We start from the raw sequence: 20,530 nt of genomic DNA, 5'->3' as shown, positions 1-20,530 counted from the left end.
AACTAAAAGCCCGTATTTAGGTTGAGCACACTGGTCACTTTGCTCTTCTTTTGGTGTTTGAGCCCTTGAGGCTGGGACCACAATCCCAGAGACTCACAGAGCAGGCCTCTGTCTGAGGATCAAGGGCCAGTGGTCAACTATTGAGTGACTGTGTGCCCTGACACCTGCCCAGGGCACTGACCTATGGGTGTTGCCTGGGCCCTGTTTTCAGGAAGGAAAGTCTACATTAGAAGTGGCTGGGAAAGCTATCCTAAGTGGATCCCAACTAATACTGCCTCTGAGCTCCCCACACCCTCTTTTGAAGGGCATGCCTGGTCTCACCGTGATCTCCAGGACTTGTCTTGGAAATTGGGAGCTTCCTGTCTCAGCCCACACTCCCCATCTTAATCTCTCCTGTGTATTGGTGATATACTTGTCTTCCTCCCTGGGAGATATTAGGCTCCTTGAGGGATAGTGATGGTATTCTATTCAATTAATTTTACCCCCTGAGCCTCGATTTCCCCATCTATACAGTGGAGATCATAATAGCTACATGAAAGGACTGTTGTGAAAATTAGTGCTGATTAAAATAAAGCACTTTGCACAGTGCAAGACTCTCACTAGATCGTAACGATTACTACTTATGCACTCCCTTTCCCAACTCTCAGCTTCTAGCACCTACCTCAATGTTTTGTATCCAGTAAGTGCTCAAAAATTCTGGATTAAGTAAAATAAATAGATAATATGGTCATCACCCATCTAGGGGCCCAAGCCTAGAAGCTGGATATCATCCTTGATTCTGTCCTCCATCACTGCCACAGTGCTGTCATTCCATCTTTGCCATGTGTCTCTGCAGTTGTGGGCTGCAGGGTTCTATGGGTGTCCACTGGGGCTAGAGTGCTAATTGTAGTGTTCAAATTTCTCTGTCCTTGCAGGCTTGTTTTTTTCTATCATTTACTGAGAGAGGTGTGTTAAAATCTCCCACTATGACTGTGAATTTGTCTATGTCTTCTCGTAGTTTGGTTGGTTTTTGTTTTTATATATTTTGAGGTTATGTTATTAAGTGCGTACTAATTTAGAATTGTTTTATCTGCCTTGCAAATTGAGCCTTTTATCATTACGAAGTGTCCTTCCTTATCTCTAACAATGCTTTTTGTCTTAAATTAATATTTCAGTTTCTGCTTGGACAGTTTTGCAAAGTATGTCTTTTATGATTTTCCAGCCTTTCACACTGAACTTTTCTATGCCCTTATGTTTTTTTAGATGGCTCCTGTAAACAGGATTTTGTTTTTTCACCAACTGGTCTGACAAGCTTCATCTTTAAGTTGGAGAATTCAGTCAATTTTTTTTTTTAATTTAATTTTGTTTCTGGTGAAAATACACACAGTAAAACCAGCTTGCGTTCCAGTTTCTAGACATAACGATCAGTGACGTTAGTTACATGGTTGCATTCTTCACATTGTGTCAACATGCTTGTTATTTCTATTCTAGTTGTTTCACTTCCATTTACTTAATCTCCCTGACCCTCAACCTTCTCATCTATGCTATAAAATAGCTTTTGCCCCTTTGGTGGTCATATATATATATATATATATATATATATATATATATATATAGTTGTTTAGTTGTTGTTGTTATTAGATGCTGTCGAGTCGGCTCTGACTCACAGCGGCCCCACGCACAACAGAACGGAACACTGCCCGGTCCTGCGCCATCCTTACGATGGTTGTTATGCTTGAGCTCATTGTTGCAGCCACTGTGTCAATCCGCCTCGTTGAGGGTCTTTCTCTTTTCTGCTGACCCTGTACTCTGACGAGCATGATGTCCTTCTCCAGGGACTGATCCCTCCTGATAACATGTCCAAAGTATGTAAGATGCAGTCTCACCATCTTGCCTCTAAAGAGCATTCTGGCCGCACTTCTTCCAAGACAGATTTGTTCGTTCTTTTGGCAGTCCATGGTATAGTCAATATTCTTCGCCAACACCACAGTTCAAAGGCGTCAACTCTTCTTCGGTCTTCCTTATTCATTGTCCAGCTTTCACATGCATATGCTGTGATTGAAAATACCACGGCTTGGGCGAGGGGCACCTTAGTCTTCAGGGTGACATCTTTGCTCTTCAACACTTTAAAGAGGTCCTTTGCAGCAGATTTGCCCAATGCAATGTGTCTTTTGATTTCTTGACTGCTGCTTCCATGGCTATTGATTGTGGATCCAAGTAAAATGAAATCCTTGACAACTTCGATCTCTTCTCCATTTATCATGATGTTGCTTATTGGTCCAATTGTGAGGATTTTTGTTTTCTTTATGTTGAGGTGTAATCCATACTGCAGGCTGTGGTCTTTGATCTTCATTAGTAAGTGCTTCAAGTCCTCTTCACTTTCAGCAAGCAAGGTTGTGTCATCTGTACAACACAGGTTGTTAATGAGTCTTCCTCCAATCCTGATGCCCCATTCTTCTTCATATAGTCCAGCTTCTCGGGTTATTTGTTCAGCATACAGATTAAATAGGTATGGTGAAAGAATACAACCCTGACGCACACCTTTCCTGACTTTAAACCAGTCAGTATCCCCTTGTTCTGTCCGAACTGCCTCTTGATCTATGTAAAGGTTCCTCATGAGCACAATTAAGTGTTCTGGAATTCCCATTTTTCACAGTGTTATCCATAGTTTGTTACGATCCACACAGTCGAATGCCTTTGCATAGTCAATAAAACACAGGTAAACATCCTTCTGGTATTCTCTGCTTTCAGCCAGGATCCATCTGACATCAGCAATGATATCCCTGGTTCCATGTCCTCTTCTGAAACCAGCCTGAATTTCTGGCAGTTCCCTGTTGATATACTGCTGCAGCCGATTTTGAATGATCTTCAGCAGACTTTTGCTTGCGTGTGATATTAATGATATCGTTCTATAATTTCCACATTTGGTTGGATCACATTTCTTGGGAACAGGCATAAATATGGATCTCCTCCAATCAGTTGGCCAGGAAACTGTCTTCCATATTTCTTGGCATAGACGAGTGAGCACCTCCAGCGCTGCGTCTGTTTCTTGAAACATCTCAACTGATATTCTGTCAATTCCTGGAGCCTTGTTTTTCACCAATGCCTTCAGAGCAGCTTGGGCTTCTCCCTTCGGTGCCATCGGTTCCTGATCATATGCCACCTCTTGAAATGGTTGAACATCGACTAATTCTTATTGGTTTAAAGACTCTGTATATTCCTTCCATCTTCTTTTGATCCTTCTTGTGTCGTTTAATATTTTCCCCACGGAATCCTTCACTATTGCAACTCGAGGCTTGAATTTTTTCTTCAGTTCTTTCAGCTTGAGAAATGCTGAGCGTGTTCTTCCCTTTTGGTTTTCCATCTCCAGCTGTTATATATATATGTGTGTGTGTATATATGTATATATGTACATGTATGTATATATGTATATATCCCTGGTGGTGCAATGGTTAAATACTCAGCTGCTAACCAAAAAGTTGGTGGTTCGAACCCACCAGCCGCTCTGTGGGAGAAAGACGTGGCAGTCTGCTTCTACAAAGATTTACAGCCTTGGAAACTCTATGGGGCAGTTCTACTCTGTGCTATAGGGTTGCTATGAGTCGGAATCAACTCATACACATGCATACACACACATATAAATGCAATACTCAAGGGTGACAATCTTTACTCTTTGGGCCAAAATATTATTTAGTCTAAAGGTGACTTCAGGGGATAGTTTCAATTCCAGGATTGAAGAGCAACTCACGGCCGTAGTGTTGGAGACTCTTCTGGCCTCAATAGGTCCAGTAAGTCCAGATTTTTTAAGAATTTGAAGTTCTGTTTCATATTTTCTCCCTTTTATCACGATTCATCTACTGTGTTGCTGAGCAGAACGTTTGGTAGTGGTAGCTGGGCACCATCTAGTTCTTCTGGTCTTAAGCTGGAGGCAGTGGTCATGCAGACAATTAGTCTGGTAGTCCAATTTCTTCTCTGATTCTTGGTTTTCCTTCTTTCTCTTTTGTTCCAGGCAAATAAAGACCAATAGCCATATCTTAGAGGGCTGCTTGTAAGCTTTTAAGACCCCAGATGTTACTTACCATAATGGGAGGTAGAATTTAAACTTTCCAAGTTATATTATGCCAATTAACTGGATTGTCCCATGAGACCACAGCCCTAAGTTACCAAACCAAGGGAACTAATGCCATGAGGTGATTGGTTATGGCTAATTAGTATCAGCATCTGTAGCCCCCCTCCCATTTTTGGTTGTTGTTATTGCTGTAAAACCATACACAACCTAGCGTTTGCCCATTCATCCCTTTTCCCTCTGTACAACTTACTGACATTAGTTATATCAGTCATGCTGTGCAAATTTCACCCATATATTGTGCCACCTTTCCCATTTCTATTAACAATACATGACTACTACCTATGGAGTGGGGCCCTGGTGGCATAGCGGTTAAGAACTTGGCTGCTAACAAAAAGGTTAGCAGTTGAAATCCACCAGCTGCTCCTTGGAAACCCTATGGGGCAGTTCTACTCTGTCCTGTAGGGTCACTATGAGTCCGAACCGACTTGACAGCACCTAACGACATCTATGAAGTACTTCTCCCACCCCCACTCTCCACAACCACTAATAATGAACATTAGTTTCTGTATATTTACCTATTCATGTCATTTCATAAAAGTGACAACATAATATTTGTCTTTTTGTGATTGACTTATTTTGTTCAACACAATTTCCTCCAGGTTCATCCACATTGTAAGATGTTTGGAAACTCATTTTTCTTTATTATTGAGTAGTATTCCACTGTATGTATTTTCCTCATTTTACTTATCCATTCATCTGTTGATGGGCACTTGGGTTGTTTCCATCTTTTTGCTATTGTGAATAGTGCTGCAATGAACATAGGTGTGCATATGTCTATTCTTGTCACTTATATTAGATCCCAAGGGTATATACCTAGGACTGGAATTGCTCAGTCACATGGCAGCTTTACCTCTAGCTTTTTTGAGGACCCGCCAAACTATTTTCCATAATGGCTGTACCATTTTGCATTCCCACCAGCAGAGAGGAAGGGTTCAATTTCTCCACATCCCCTCCAACATTTGTTATTTATTTATTTAATTGTGCTTTCAGGGAAAGTTTACAGCTCCAGTTAGTTTCTCATTCAAAAATGTGTACACTCCTTGTTTTGTGACACTGGTTGCAATCCCCACAATGTGACAGCACTCTCCCCCTTTCTACCCCAGGTTCCCCATGTCCATTTGTCCAGTTTTCCTGTCCCTTTCTGCCTTCGCATCTTGCTTTAGGGGAGGAGTTCCCCATTTGTTTTTTTTTTTTTTTTTCAGTTTTTATAATTTTTATTGCGCTTTAAGTGAAAGTTTACAAATCAAGTCAGTCTCACACAAAAACCCATATACGCCTTGCTACAAACCCCCAATTACACTCCCCCTAATAAGACAGCCCGCTCTCTCCCTCCACTCTCCCTTTTCGTGTCCATTTCACCAGCTTCTAACCCCCTCCACCCTCTCATCCCCCCTGCAGGCAGGAGATGCCAACATAGTCTCAAGTGTCCACCTGATCCAAGAAGCTCACTCCTCACCAGCATCCCTCTCCAACCCATTGTCCAGTCCATGTCTGAAGAGTTGGCTTCGGGAATGGTTCCTATCCTGTGGCAACAGAAGGTCTGGGGGCCATGACCACCGGGGTCCTTCTAGTCTCAGTCAGACCGTTAAGTCTGGTCTTATGAGAATTTGGAGTCTGCATCCCGCTGCTCTCCTGCTCCCTCAGGGGTTCTCTGTTGTGTTCCCTGTCAGGGCAGTCATTGGTTCTAGCCAGGCACCATCTAGTTCTTCTGGTCTCAGGCTGATGTAGTCTCTGGTTCCTGTGGCTCTTTCTGTCTCTTGGGCTCGTAATCGCCTTGTGTCCTTGGTGTTCTTCATTCTCCTTTGCTCCAGGTGGGTTGAGACCAATTGATGCATCTTAGATGGCTGCTTGCTAGCGTTTAAGACCCCAGACGCCACTCTTCAAAGTGGGATGCAGAATGTTTTCTTAATAGATTTTATTTTGCCAATTGACTTAGATGTCCCCTGAAACCATGGTCCCCAGACCCCTGCCCCTGCTACGCTGGCCTTCAAAGCATTCAGTTTATTCAGAAAACTTCTTTGCTTTTGGTTTAGTCCAATTGTGCTGACCTCCCCTGTATCGTGTGCTGTCTTTCCCTTCACCCAAAGTAGTTCTTATCTACTATCTAATTAGTGAATGCCCCCTCCTACCCTCCCCCCCGCCCCCTCTCGTAACCACAAAAGAATGTTTTCTTCTCAGTTTAAACTATTTCTCAAGATCTTATAATAGTGGCCTCATACAATATTTGTCCTTTTGCAACTGACTAATTTCACTCAGCATAATGCCTTCCAGGTTCCTCCATGTTATGAAATGTTTCCCAGATTCCTCACTGTTCTTTATTGATGCATAGTATTCCATTGTGTGAATATACCATAATTTATTTAACCATACATCCATCGATGGACACCTTGGTCGCTTCCATGTTTTTGCTATTGTAAACAGTGCTGCAATAAACATGGGTGTGCATATATCTGTTCGTGTAAAGGCTCTTATTTCTCTAGGGTATATTCCAAGGAGTGGGATTGTTGGATCGTATGGTAGTTCTATTTCTAGCTTTTTAAGTAAGCCCCAAATCGATTTCCAAAGTGGTTGTACCATTTTACATTCCCACCAGCAGTGTAGAAGTGTTCCAATCTCTCCACAGCCTCTCCAACATTTATTATTTTGTGTTTTTTGGATTAATGCCAGCCTTGTTGGAGTGAGATGAAATCTCATTTTTGGAGTGAGATGAAATCTCATTGTAGTTTTGATCTGCATTTCTCTAATGGCTAATGATCGTGAACATTTCCTCATGTATCTGTTAGCTACCTGAGTGTTTTCTTTAGTGAAGTGTCTATTCATATCTTTCGCCCATTTTTTAATTGACTTATTTGTCTTTTTGCAGATGAGTATTTGCAGTATCAGGCGCTGATCAGAAATGTCATAGCTAAAAACTTTTTCCCAGTCTGTAGGTAGTCTTTTTACTCTTTTGATGAAGTCTTTGGATGAGCATAGGTGTTTGATTTTTAGGAGCTCCCAGTTATCTAGTTTTTCTTTGAAATTCTTTATAATGTTTTGTGTACTGTTTATGTGATGTGTTAGGGCTCCTAATGTTGTCCCTATTTTTTCTTCCATGATCTTTATCATTTTAGATTTTATATTTAGGTCTTTGATCCATTTTGAGTTAGTTTTTGTGCACAGAGTGAGGTATGGGTCTTGTTTCATTTTTTTTGCAGATGGATATCCAGTTATGTCAGCAATGTTTGTTAAAAAGACTGTCTTTTCCCCACTTAACTGTTTTGGGGCCTTTGTCAAATATCAACTGCTCATATGTGGATGAATTTATGTCTGGATTATCAATTCTGTTCCATTGGTCCATGTATCTGTTGTTGTACCAGTACCAGGCTGTTTTGACTACTGTGGTGGTATAATCCAAAAAACAGGTTCTAAAATCAGGTAAAGTAAGGCCTCCCACCTTGTTCTTCTTTTTCAGTAATGCCTTATTTATCCAGGGCTTCTTTCCCTTCCATATGAAGTTAGTGATTTGTTTCTCCATCTCATTAAAGAATGTCGCTGGGATTTGGATCAGAATTGCATTAAATGTATAGATCGCTTTTGGTAGAATAGACATTTTTATAATGTTAAGTCTTCCTATGCATGAGCAAGGTATGTTCTTCCACTTATGTAAGTCTCTTTTGGTTTCTTGCAGAAGTGTACTGTAGTTTTCTTTGTATAAGTCGTTTACATCTCTGGTAAGATTTATTCCTAAGTATTTTATCTTCTTGGGGGCTACTGTAAATGGCATTGATTTGATGATTTCCTTTTTGATGTTCTTTTTGTTGGTGTAGCAGAATCCAGCTGATTTTTGTTTGGTTATCTTGTATCCTGATACTCTGCTGAACTATTAGTTTCAGTAGTTTTCTGGAGGATTCCTTAGGGTTTTCTGTGTATAAGATCATGTCATCTGCAAATAGAGATACTTTTACTTCTTCCTTGCCAGTCTGGATGCCCCTTATTTCTTTATCTAGCCTAATTGCTCTGGCTAGGACTTCCAGCACAATGTTGAATTAGAGTGGTGATAAAGGGCATCCTTGTCTGATTCCCGATCTCAATGGGAATGTCTTCAGGCTTTCTCCATTTAGGGCGATGTTGGCTGTTGGCTTTGTATAAATGCCCTTTATTATGTTAAGGAATTTTCCTTCTATTCCTATTTTGCTGAGAGTTTTTGTCATGAATGAGTGTTGAACTTTGTCAGATGCCTTTTCTGCATCAATTGATAAAATCAAGTGATTCTTGTCTTTTGTTTTATTCATGTGGTGGATTACATTAATTGTTTTTCTAATGTTGAACCATCCCTGCACACCTAGTATGAATCCCACTTGGTCATGGTGAATTATTTTTTTGGTATGTTGTTGAATTGTATTGGCTAGAATTTTGTTGAGGATTTTTGCATCTACATTCATGAGGGATATAGGTCTATAATTTTCTTTTCTTGTGGTGTCTTTACCTGGTTTTGGTATCAGGGATATGGTGGCTTCATAGAATGAGTTTGGGCGTATTCCATCCTTTTCTATGCTCTGAAATACCTTTAGTAGTAGTGGTGTTAACTCTTCTCTGAAAGTTTGGTAGAACTCTGCCGTGAAGCCATCTGGACCAGGGCTTTTTTTTTTGTTGGGAGTTTTTTGATTACCGTTTCAATCTCTTCTTTTGTTATGGGTCTATTTAGTAGTTCTACCTCTGTTTGTGTTAGTTTAGGTAGGTAGTGTGTTTCTAGGAATTCATCCATTTCTTCTAGGTTTTCAAATTTGTTTGAGTATAGTTTTTCATAGTAATCTGATATGATTCTTTTAATTTCAGTTGGGTCTGTTGTAATATCGCCCATCTCGTTTCTTATTGTGGTTATTTGCTTCCGCTCCTGTTTTTCTTTTGTCAGTTTGGCCAGTGGTTTATCAATTTTATTGAGTTTTTCAAAAAACCAGCTTTTGGTCTTGTTAATTCTTACAATTGTTTTTCTGTTTTCTATTTCATTTAGTTCAGCTCTAATTTTTATTATTTGTTTTCTTCTGGTGACTGTGGGTTTCTTTTTTTGCTCTCTTTTTGTTCAAGTTGTAGGGATAATTCTTTGATTTTGGCCCTTTCTTCTTTTTGGATGTGTGCATTTATTGATATAAATTGGCCTCTGAGCACTGCTTTTGCTGTGTCCCAAAGGTTCTGATAGGAAGTGTTTTCACTCTCACTGGATTCTCTGAATTTCTTTATTCCATCTTTAGTGTCTTCTATAATCCAGTCTTTTTGCAGCAGGGTATTGTTCAGTTTCCAAGTGTTCAATTTCTTTTCCCGTTATTGATTTCCACTTTTATGGCCTTATGGTCAGAGACGATGCTTTGTAATATTTCAATGTTTTGAATTCTGCTAAGGCTTGTTTTGTGACCTAATATGTGGTCTGGAGAATGTTCCATGTGCACTAGAAAAGAAAGTATACTTGACTGTTGTTGGGTGGAGTGTTCTGTATATGTCTACGAGGTCAACTTGGTTGATTGTGGCATTTAGATCTTCCGTGTCTGTATGGAACTTTCTGGATGTCCTGTCCTTCACCGAAAATGGTGTGTTGAAGTCTCCTACTATTATCGTGGTGCTGTCTATCTCACTTTTCAGTGCTGATAGAGTTTGTTTTATGTATCTTGCAGCCCTGTCACTGGGTGCATAAATATTTAATACGGTTATATTTTCTCGGTGTATTGTCCCTTTAATCATTATATAGCATCCTTCCTTATCCTTTCTGATGGATTTAACTTTAAAGTCTATTTTGTCAGAAATTAATATTCCCACTCCTGGTCTTTTTTGATTGTTGTTTGCTTGATATATTTTTTTTTTCATCTTTTGAGTTTTAGTTTGTTTGTGTCTCTAAGTCTAAGGTGTGTCTCTTGTAGGCAGCATATAGACAGATCTTATTTTTTAATCCATGCTGCCACTGTCTGTCTCTTTATTGGTGCATTTAGTCCATTTACATTCAGGGTAATTATGGATAGGTATGAATTTAGTGCTATCATTTTGTTGTCTTTTTTTGTGTGTTGACAGTTTCTTTTTCCCACTTGATTTTATGTGCTGAGTAGATTTTCTTTATATATTGTCCTTTCCTCATATTTGTTGTTGTTGATTTTGTTTCTGCTGAGTCTCTATTTTTTTCTTGTACTTTATTTTGATGTGTAGGATAGTTTGTCTCCTTTGTGGTTACCTTATTATTTACCCCTATTTTTCTAAATTTAAAACTAACCTTTATTTCTTTGAATAGCCGTATCTTCCTCTCCATATGGAAGGTGTATGATTACATTTCTTAGTCCATCTTTATTATTTTAATGTTGTCTTCTTTTATATAATAACATCGCTGTTACCCTGTTTTGGCCTTTTTTTTTTTTCTTTTTTAATAATCTTGCTTTGTTTTTTTGGATTTCCCTGTCTGGGTTGACTTCTGGTTGCTCTGCCCAGTGCTCTAGTCTTGGGTTGATACCTGATATTATTGATTTTCTAACCAAAGAACTCCCTTTAGTATTTCTTTTGGTTTTGGTTTGATTTTTACGAATTCCCTCAACTTGTGTTTATCTGGAAATGTCTTAATTTCACCTTTATATTTAAGAGACGGTTTTGTTGGATATATGATTCTTGGCAGGGAATTTTTTTCCTTCAATTTTTTAAATATGTCATCCCATTGCCTTCTTGCCTGCATGGTTTCTGCGGAGTAGTCTGAGCTTATTCTTATTGGCTTTCCTTTGTAGGTGACTTTTCATTTATCCCTCGCTGCTCTTATAATTCTCTCTTTATCTTTGGTTTTGGCAAGCTTGATTATAATAAGTCTTGGTGACTTTCTTTTAAGATCTACCTTATGTGGAGTTTGATGAGCATCTTGGATAGCTATCTTCTCATCTTTCACAATATCAGGGAAGTTTTCTGCCAACAAATCTTCAACAATTTTCTCTGTATTTTCTGTTATCCCTCCCTGTTCTGGTACTCCAATCACTCGTAGGTCATTTCTCTTGATAGAGTCCCACATGACTCTTAAGGTTTCTTCATTTTTTAAAATTCTTTTATCTGATTTTTCTTCAAATATATTAGTGCCAAGTGATTTATCTTCGAGTTCAGAAATTCTAGCTTCTACTTGCTCAGTTCTGCTCCTCTGACTTTCTACTGAGTTATCTAATTCTGTAATTTTATTGTTAATCTTCTGAATTTCTGATTGCTGTCTGTCTATGGATTTTTCCAGCTTATTAAACTTTTCATTATGTTCCTGAATAATCTTTCTAATTTCTTCAGTTACTTTATCCATGTGTTCCTTGGCTTGTTCTGTGTATTGCCTCATTTCCTTCCTGATGTTTTGAAGAGTTCTATATATTAAACTTTTGTATTCTGCATCAGGTAATTCCAGGAATGCACTTTCATCTAGAAGATCCCTGGATTCTTTGTTTTGAGATCCTGTTGAGGTGATCATGGTCTGTTTCTTTATGTGACTTGATATCGACTGTTGTCTCCAAGCCATCTATAAGTTATTGTGTTTAGTTTATGCTTGCTTACTGTGTTGTAGCTGCTTGCTTTGTTTTGTTTTGGTATACCCCTATGGGTTGCTTGAGTGAGCTAGCTTGATTCTTTTCACCTTTGGAGCTCTGGTGTCCTGTCCCCAGCTGGCTAGAGCTGTTATCAGGTACGTCAGTCTAGGAGCCCATTCAGTTTTCTTGTATGAATTCAGCTCAGGTTTCCAGGTAGCTGATATCAAATGTGTGGTACAGGCTCTGTTGTACAGTCTTAGAGGGGCAGGGGTGATTGGTGTATATACCAGTATCTGATTGCAGCAGGGGGTCACGCTCTGAACAAGGCAGGGGGCTGAGAACAGACCCCCAAGTGTCTCTGAGGAAAACGTGTCTCTGTTCCCTAGAGCATGCTGGTGGGTGGGTTCTGCAGAGGGACCGTGGGCACCCAATGTTTTTGGTTGTAAGGACTGGAAGGTACCAGTTATCTTTGGACCCCTGTCGTGGGTAGGTGAGGACCTTGCTTAATAGGCAAAGCAATGTCAGACGTCAAACACCCACCTCTCCACCGCACAGCTGAAATGGTTGGAGTCTGCCAACAAGGGCCTATTCTCTGAAAATAGGCCCACACAGGTCCATGCAGAAGGGAAAGGTGCTCAAAGGTCCACAGACGGTTTATGCCTGGGCAGGAGCCACTTCTGTTCTGAGCTCCCCTGGTTAATGGAGCTAGCAAATTATCTTTTTCCCCCATTTGCAAATTTTTTCCTTCTCCAAGGCGGGGAGGATGGCTCTAGGTGCTCACCAGGGTCTATCTCAGGCCCAGGGATTCAGCTGCTGAAGCCAACTTGGGGGTGGAGGGAACGTGGTAAAATATACGGAAGTACTTAGCTTTTGCCGAGAGCGCCGTTCTCCTTAGGTTCCGGATGTGTGAGTGGGTTGCGTGGCTGCTGCTTGTCCCTGAGAAAACTGTGGCTGAATGCTAGGACCAGCCTGCCACTGCGGCCACCGCCCTTCCGGGGATGGTGCCTGAGGTCTCCCTGTGATTCAGGTCCGGCAACTCCTCTCCGCTTCTGAACGGTCTCTTCCTTCCCCTGCCCCTCAGTTTGTTGTCTAAGCTTGCCTTTGATGCTCAGGGCTCCCAGCTTGTCACAAATACACTTGTTTCACCTGTTTTTTGGGGTCTTTGTTGTACAGAGGGCTGGACGGTAGCGTCTGTCTAGTCCGCCATCTTGGCTCCGCCCTCCCCCATTTGGTTTTGTATATTTGATTGAATTAAGAAACACGTTCTTCACATGTTTATTGTTTTATAGGCCTGTCTAATCTGGAGAAGGACATCATGCCAGGTAAAGTAGAGGGACAGAGAAAAAGAGGAAGACCCACAACAAGATGAATTGACACAGTGGCTGCAACAATGGGCTCAAGCATAACACCGATTGTGAGGATGGTGCAGGACCAGGCAGCGTTTTGTTCTATTGTGCATAGTGTCACTATGAGTCAGAACCAACTCAATGGCACCTAACGACAACAAATTTTTGTCTGATAAGTTGTGTGTTATGGATTGAATCGTGTCCACCAAAAATGTGTGCCAATTTCGCTAGGCCATGATTCCCAGCATTGTGTGATTGATTGTCCACCATTTTGTCATTTGATGTGATTTTCCTATGTGTTGTAAATCCTACCTCTATGATGCTAATGAGGAGTTATGTTAATAAGGCAAGACTCAATCTACCAAATAAGGTTGTATTTTGAGTTAATCTCTTTTGAAATATAAAAGCGAGAGAATTGATCAGAGAGAATGGGGACCTCCTACCACCAATAATGAAGAACCAAGAGAGGAGTATGTCCTTTGGACCTGCGGTGTCTGTGCTGAGAAGCTCTTAGACCAGGGGAAGATTGATGACAAGGACCTTCCCTCAGAGCAAACAGAGAGAAAGCCTTCCTCTGGAGGTGGCACCCTAAATTTGGACTTCTAGCCTCCCAAACTGTGAGAGAATAAATTTCTCTTTGTTAAAGCCATCCACGTGTGGTTTTTCTGTTGTAGCAGCACTAGTAACTAAGACAGTGGGCTTCAGGAGTGGTTTCAGTTCTGAGTTAGCTGTGTCTTGCGCGTTTTTCTTTTTTTAATATTAGCCATCCTAGTGGGAGTGAAATGGTGTCTCATTGTGGTTTTGATTTGCATTTCTCTGATGGCTAATGACGTTGAGCATCTTTTCATGTGTCTGCTGGCCATTTGAATATCCTCTTCGGTGAAGTGTCTGTTCATGTCCTTTGCCCAGTTTTTGCTGGGTTATTTGTCTTTTTTGTAAAGCTGCAGAATTTTTCTATATATTTTAGATATTAGACCCTTATCAGTTATATCATTCCTGAGGATTCATTCCCAGCCTGTAGGCTGTCTCTTTACTCTTTCAATGAACATGAGTATTTAACTTTTATGAGGTCTCAGTTTTCTATTTTGCCTTCTGTTGCTTGTTCACTCATTGTTGTGTTTGATAATCTATCACTGAAAAAAATCAGATCCCAAAGCTTTGCTCCTATATTTTCTACCAAGAACTTTGTGGTTTTAGATTTAATATTTAGGTCCTTGATCCATTTTTAATTAGTTTTTGTGTATGATGTGAGTTATGGATCTTGTTTCATTTTTCTGCATATGGAAATAATCTGTTTTGCCAGCACCACTATTGAACACACTGTTCCTTCTCCATTGAATGGATTTGGCTCTCTTGTTGAAAATCAATTGACCACAGATGTTTGGGTATATTTCTGACTTTTCAATTCTGTTCCATTGGTCTAGGTGTCTGTCTTTAAACCAGTATCAGGCTGTTTTGATTACTGTAGGTATGTAATATGTTTTGAAGTCAGGGTGTATGAGGCCTCCTACTTTGTTCTTCAAAATTGCTTTGGCTATTATCGGTCTCTTGCCCTTCTATAAAATATTGAGGATTCGTTTTTCTGTTTCTGCAAAGAATGCTGTTTGGATTTTCATCAGGACTGAATTGTATCTGTAGATTGCTTTAGGTAGTATTGAGTTAACTTATCTTTAGTGCATTACTTATATATTTGGATTTAAATATACCATCTTTCTATTCTTTATTTTTCCCACCTATTCTATTTTCCTTTCTCTTTCCTTTTGTACCTTCATTTGGATTGAGTATTTTTTAAAAAATATTTTATATACTCCCTTTATTAGTTTGGCTATTATGCAGTCCTTCACTACTTTTAGTAGTTACAGATTACAACATGAATATTTAACTTGTGAAAATTTAATATCAGTAATTGGCACTTTTCTTCTCAGACAGTTCAAGGAACTTTTAGAACTTCCACTTGTCTCCCTCCCCCATTTATATGCCATTGTTGCTGTGTATCTTAATTTGACATATATTTTAAACCCATGAGAAGACACCATTATCATCATCATCACTTTATGTAATAAAATATATTATGTAGTCAATATTAATTTAGATTTACCCATACATTCACCATTTAATTGCTCTTTTTTACTTCCTGCATCACTGAGGTTCCACCTGGGATCATTTTCCTTCTAGCTAAAAAATGCCCTTTAATATTTTTCTAGGGCAGGTGTTCTCTCAGTTTCTGTTCATATTACAATGTCTTTATTTCATCTTAATCTTAAAGGATATTTTTGCTGCATATAAAATCATTAGATTGATCACTATTTTATTTATGCATCTTAAATATATTATGCATTTTTTTCTGGCTTCCAGTGTTTCTGGTAAGAAGTTAGCTGACAGTCTAATTGTTGCTCTTTTGAAGGTAGTGTGTCTCTTTTCCTCTGGTTGCTTTCAAAAATTTTCCCTTTGTGCTTGGCTTTCAGCAGCTTCATTATGATGTGCCTCAGTGTGGATTTCTTTTAGTTATTGTTTTTGGAGTTTGTAGAACTTATTGAATTTGTGGCTTGATGTCTTTCATCAGTTTCAAAAAGTTTTCAGACATTTTCTCTTTGACCCCATTCTCTTTCATCTCTTCTTTAGGATTTCTTCTCACTGTATCCTCTATGTCCTTGATACTCAGAATGTAGTCCATGGATCAGCAGCTGCAGCAGCAGCATTACCTGGGATCATGTCAGATGCAAAATCTCAGGTTCCACCCTACCCACCCAGTACCCTAGACCTACTGAATCAGGATATGAATTTTAACATGATCCCTGAGTGATTTGTATGCATCTTAAAGTTTGAGAATCACTGTTCTATGTATCTTACTTGCTTTTTTAATTTTTTCATCCATTTGATTTCTGTGCTTCATTTTGGATATTTTCTTCTGACTTATCTTCCGGTTTACTAATTATTTCTTCAGCTGTGTCTGATTTGTTATTAAACCCATCTACTGAATTCTTAATTTTAGGTGTTTGTATTTTTTTGGTTCTCGAATTTCCATTTGACAGTTTCTAATTCTCTGTTGAAATTTCAATCTTTTTTTTTTTTTCTTGGCCATTTGAAGCATAATTATTTTAAAGTCTATATTTGATAAAACCCATATTTAGAACCCTTGTGGGTCTTTCTTTTTTCCTGATGGTTTTTGCTCACATTATCCCCATTATTTTTTATTGTATTCCAGACACAGTATTTACAAAATTATTCGTAGCAATAATTTGAGGCCTCAGATGATGTTATCTTCCTAAAGAGAGGATTCATGTTTGCTTCTGACAGGCACCTGGGGATACTAGTAATCTGGGGTCATCTCAATCTAATTTCCAGGTCTGAGATGACTTAAAGCTGAGCTGACTACTTTTAGTTCACAACTCCTAAAGTACTGTTCTTCAGAGTCTCAACTCAAAGTGAGGGGCCTTCACCAGAGAGACCTACACACCCTGGCAGACTCTGTCCTCCACTCCCTGTCTTTCTAGTGATGCTCAGCCTCTCAGAAACTGCCCACAGGTTCAGCAAATGTCCCCAGGGGAAAGTGAATCCAAATGCCAGGCTCACCTCCTGGGCTTTTATTCTCTCTTGGGTACTGGTGCAGTAATTCTTCACTCTTGTCAGCTCTCTGATGCCTTCAAGCAGGTATTTAAAAATTTTATCCAGAATTTCCTAGCTGTCCTCAGCAAAAAGAAGAACGGGTTTGAGTTACCTAGATTGCTCTTACTGGAAATGGAAATCCTCTGACGAGTTTCTCTAAACCTGCCCAACTCCTCTACCTTGTATCTTCACTGCTGTTGCTCTAGTACAGATCTTCCTCACCTCTGCCTATATGCCCACAGGTTCTAAAGGTTTCTCTGTTAGTATTTATCCTGCTTTCTCCCTGCGATTAGTCCTCCACACATCTGCAAGGGTTATCTTCCTAAGGCCTAGTCATGCCTCTTCCTCAGTTAAAGGTCTATAAAGTAGACTGAAATCCAACTCAACTTTGTGCTCTGAGGCCATGTTACTTGGCTTGGTACTCACAGGGAGGTGAGGAATAGGCAAGACACTTTTGTTGCTCATGAATTGAGTCCAGCCAAGTCAGCTTGAAACCAAACTCAGACCGAAAATCTGGACTTAGTAAATGATCTTGAATGTACATGTTTGCATTTTGTTTTTTTATTTCTTTAGCTTTTCTCTAATTTCCTGATCATTTTTTTCCCCCCTTTGGAAAAATGCAAAATTCTGAGGGGGTTAGGTGGGGAGTCACAGTGTCTTCAGATTAGGATATTTGCCCAGGGTAACACAGCAGAGCTGGAACTGGAGCACAGGACTGTCTGCTCCCCAAGCCAGCTGAGTAATAACTGGAATAACTGCCACCTACAAACTGGAGAAACCTGGTGGAGGTGGGGCAGCCATGGTGTAGCAGGCACAGTTGCCTGTCTACCCAACAGCCATTCCTTCCTATTCCTGGAAAACAGGGCCTCAGTTTGGCTTGAGGATCCATGCTCCTCCAAACCTCAGGGAAAGCTCTCCCCATTACCTATATATATATCATGTTTAGGCTAAGTTTGTCGTGATGGTTCCATTTCTCTTTCAGTGATTGGCTTAGGAAGAGGCATGTGACCCCAGTCTGGCCAATGGGAAATGAGAATAATCTGTTGAGGGGGTTTCTGGGAAATGCTTCTTCCACTCCCAAGACAGGCCTACCTATAGGAAGAGACCTCCTCTTCCCACTTTCAACTCTGCCTTGCCTGGCTGTGGTGCCTGGAGCTGTAGCCATCTTGAAATCTTGAGACGAGCAGCTAACACATTCAGGATGCAGAGCAGAAAGCTAAGAACTACTGAGTTAACTGACCTTGCAGCTGCCCTAACTCAGTGCTTCTTGTTATGTGTGATAATAAATGTCCTTATTGCTTAAAATGTTTTTAATTGGCTTTGTTATTACTCATAACCAAAAGCTTCCTAACTGATAGACATGACATGACAGAAAGTTTAGAGAATACAGAGACAAGAAAGCCTGAGTTTACCACCTATTAGCTGAGTAACCTTCAGCAGCTTACTTTCACTTTCTAGGCTTCAGTTTTTTACCTACAAAATGGAAATAATCCCTACTTCACAGGGTTATTGGGAAGGTCAAATCATCCTCCTGAAAGCACATTACATACATGGCAAGCTATGACTGCTGTTTTGGATGAAGTCTCATACGACAGTAGAGCCTTTCCTGCATTTCCTGCTTCCTCTTGGGGTCACAGATTCCCTCAGGGGCACCTGAGTTCACTGGAGCAGTCAGTTCTCTGCCAGCATCTTGACAGGCATAAAGCAACATTTGCTAGTACCTGACATTTTAGAAAGGATTCTACAGTTATCTTGCTTCTTGTAACAACTTGATGAGGCACCACTCTCCCCATTTCGTCAAGAGGGACTGAGGTTCAGAGAGGTTAAGTGACTTGCCCAAGGTCATCTAGACAACATATGACAGGGATGAGGCTTGTATGTACTTCTCCTGTATTTTCCTGTGCCCTTTCCCCTCTGCGAAGCTGCCTGTTCGAGATGAGGATCACTGCTTCCTTGGGACAATGGATCCTGCCTGTTATTCCTTCCTACATGTGGCTCCATTAGCTTTGAAGGGTGAAGGGCTAGAAGCTCCTTGCAGGGAGGGATGGAGCCTCTAGATCTCTGAGTTCCCTCATGGAGCCTCACCTATGTCAGTGAAAGCATGTGGATGTGCTATGGCTCAGTAGTGCATCAGAGTAGCAGGCAAGAAATCTGGGGCCAAGCAGTTCATCTTTAGAGGCCAGGAAGGGCCTGTGTGTGTGTGCTTTGAGGCCTTATATGCAGCCAGGCTCAGAGTGCCATCCAGCTCAGTCTCCATATAAGCGCAGTGACTCTGCCCAGAGCTGTCCCAGGAAGCCTTGATTTAATGCCAAGAAAAGTAGGGCAGGCAGCTTGGTAAATATTTAATTGCTCAGAGCTTGAGGAGGGGGCTGATGGAAAGAGAGGGGTTCGGGGGAATGGGGAGCATTAAGCTAAGCTGGGAGCTCGTCTGGCCGCTGAGCACTGGGCTGCACTGGGACACTCTCTACCATCACCCCCAGCTTGAGTAGCTTCTTTTCAATTCTTCAAACCCATCCAGAACCTTCTGGCAAATTGTGTGGACTGAACCTAGACAACAGGTCTCCAATTTCATTGAAACGACTGAGGCTGAGTGGGAGGAAACCACGTGCCATGACGGCTACCATGATGGTTATTATGTGTCCACTGTATGACAGACACTCTTCACATAAACCAACTCTTCCTCTACTTAGAGCACCCGGTTCAGAACACTGAAGACCTACTACGTGATGCAGTTGGGGTGGGAAGAAGAAGGGCTGGAAGCAGGACCCCAGAGTTGCACAAAGAGCACCAGGAAGCATGATTCGCACATAGCCCTCCTGGACAAAGTGTTCTATATGGATGGTGGCCCCTGGAGCTGTGCACCTCCCTTCTCCCTTTCTGTTCTCTCTCAGGTGATCCTGCTTCTGGTCTCCTCATTTCCTTTACCCTTGAAGTTTGGCTCTCTATCTCTGGTTTTCCTGCGGTCCTGTCCCATGGGGAAGGGCTTTGAGATCATAGCTCCAAATGGGGGCACACCCCATTCTGCTTGCTGACAGCCCTCCCAGCACACTGGAGTCCAGGGCCTGGCCTATGCTGGGGCCTCCATGGAGTGATCGCCAAGTCTCTCACCCAGGATCTGTTCCTGCCCTGTCGCCCATCTGCTCTTTCGCACAACCCAACACCTATATCCAGAGGAAACTGGCCTGAACCTTGCAGGGGGGCAGATACCAAAAATAGGATGATCTTGGAGTGAGGGTGGAAGAAGAGGGTTTGTCTGGCCTCTGACCTAGTGCTGCAGAGGGCTGGTGACAGCCGCTTATGTGTTTATGCATAAGTCCCAGGGCATCGTAAGCTATGTCCTCCCCAAGACGGAGCACAGCTACCCACAGGCTCAAGGGACAGGAAAAGGGATGGTGCTCTGCCCTCGCTCTTACTCCTGGGGTGGGAGGTGGCTCAGACACAGGCCCCTGGGAAACCCTGCCCCTGGGGGTGAGGACAGGATGAGCCCTGGGGTGAGGACTCACCGTCCTCCTTGGTCTGGATATAGAGCACACTGCTGCGCACACCGTCCCCAGCCTGGGTGTAGGCCAGCACCTGGACGCTGTAGTTGGTGAACTTCTCCATGCCGTGCAGCTCCACCCGCTCCCGCGTGGTGGTGATGTTCTGCATCTCTCCCCACTCTGCCGGAGATAGGTAGTGGCTGAGTGCAGCCCAGCCCGGCCTCCATGGCCCTCCTGCTGCTGCCCCTCTGCCCAGCCAGCCACGCCACTGGGCTCAGACTTTGATTCCATGGTGGCAGAATGGGGAGACCCTCTGCCTCAAGGTCCATGGAAGCAGATTTGGGCACTGTTCCCAGGCCATATCTCCCTCAAGTAGCTCAAGAAGTGTGAAGGGCAAATGCTGGCCTGGCCTTAGCCCCCCACTGACCTTGCACTAACTTTTACTTGATGTTCACCCTTTAGAATACCTCTCTCCCTCCAAGCAACATTCCCCCC

The 20,530-nt window shown here is 41.5% G+C and overlaps 1 protein-coding gene across 1 annotated transcript in view; it reads right to left on the bottom strand.

The window, feature by feature from the left end:
* Positions 1-20,530, bottom strand: part of DSCAML1 (DS cell adhesion molecule like 1) — a 418,105-nt gene that overhangs the window by 24,724 nt on the left and 372,851 nt on the right. The window contains exon 19 of the mRNA XM_064269007.1: positions 20,060-20,215. Within this exon, the coding sequence (XP_064125077.1) occupies positions 20,060-20,215 (156 nt within the window). The remainder of the gene's footprint in view (positions 1-20,059; positions 20,216-20,530) is intronic.

This window comes from Loxodonta africana, chromosome 15, assembly GCF_030014295.1.
Source record: "Loxodonta africana isolate mLoxAfr1 chromosome 15, mLoxAfr1.hap2, whole genome shotgun sequence".
In the NCBI taxonomy this organism is placed as follows: domain Eukaryota; kingdom Metazoa; phylum Chordata; class Mammalia; order Proboscidea; family Elephantidae; genus Loxodonta; species Loxodonta africana.
This window is presented reverse-complemented; position numbering and strand designations above follow the sequence as displayed.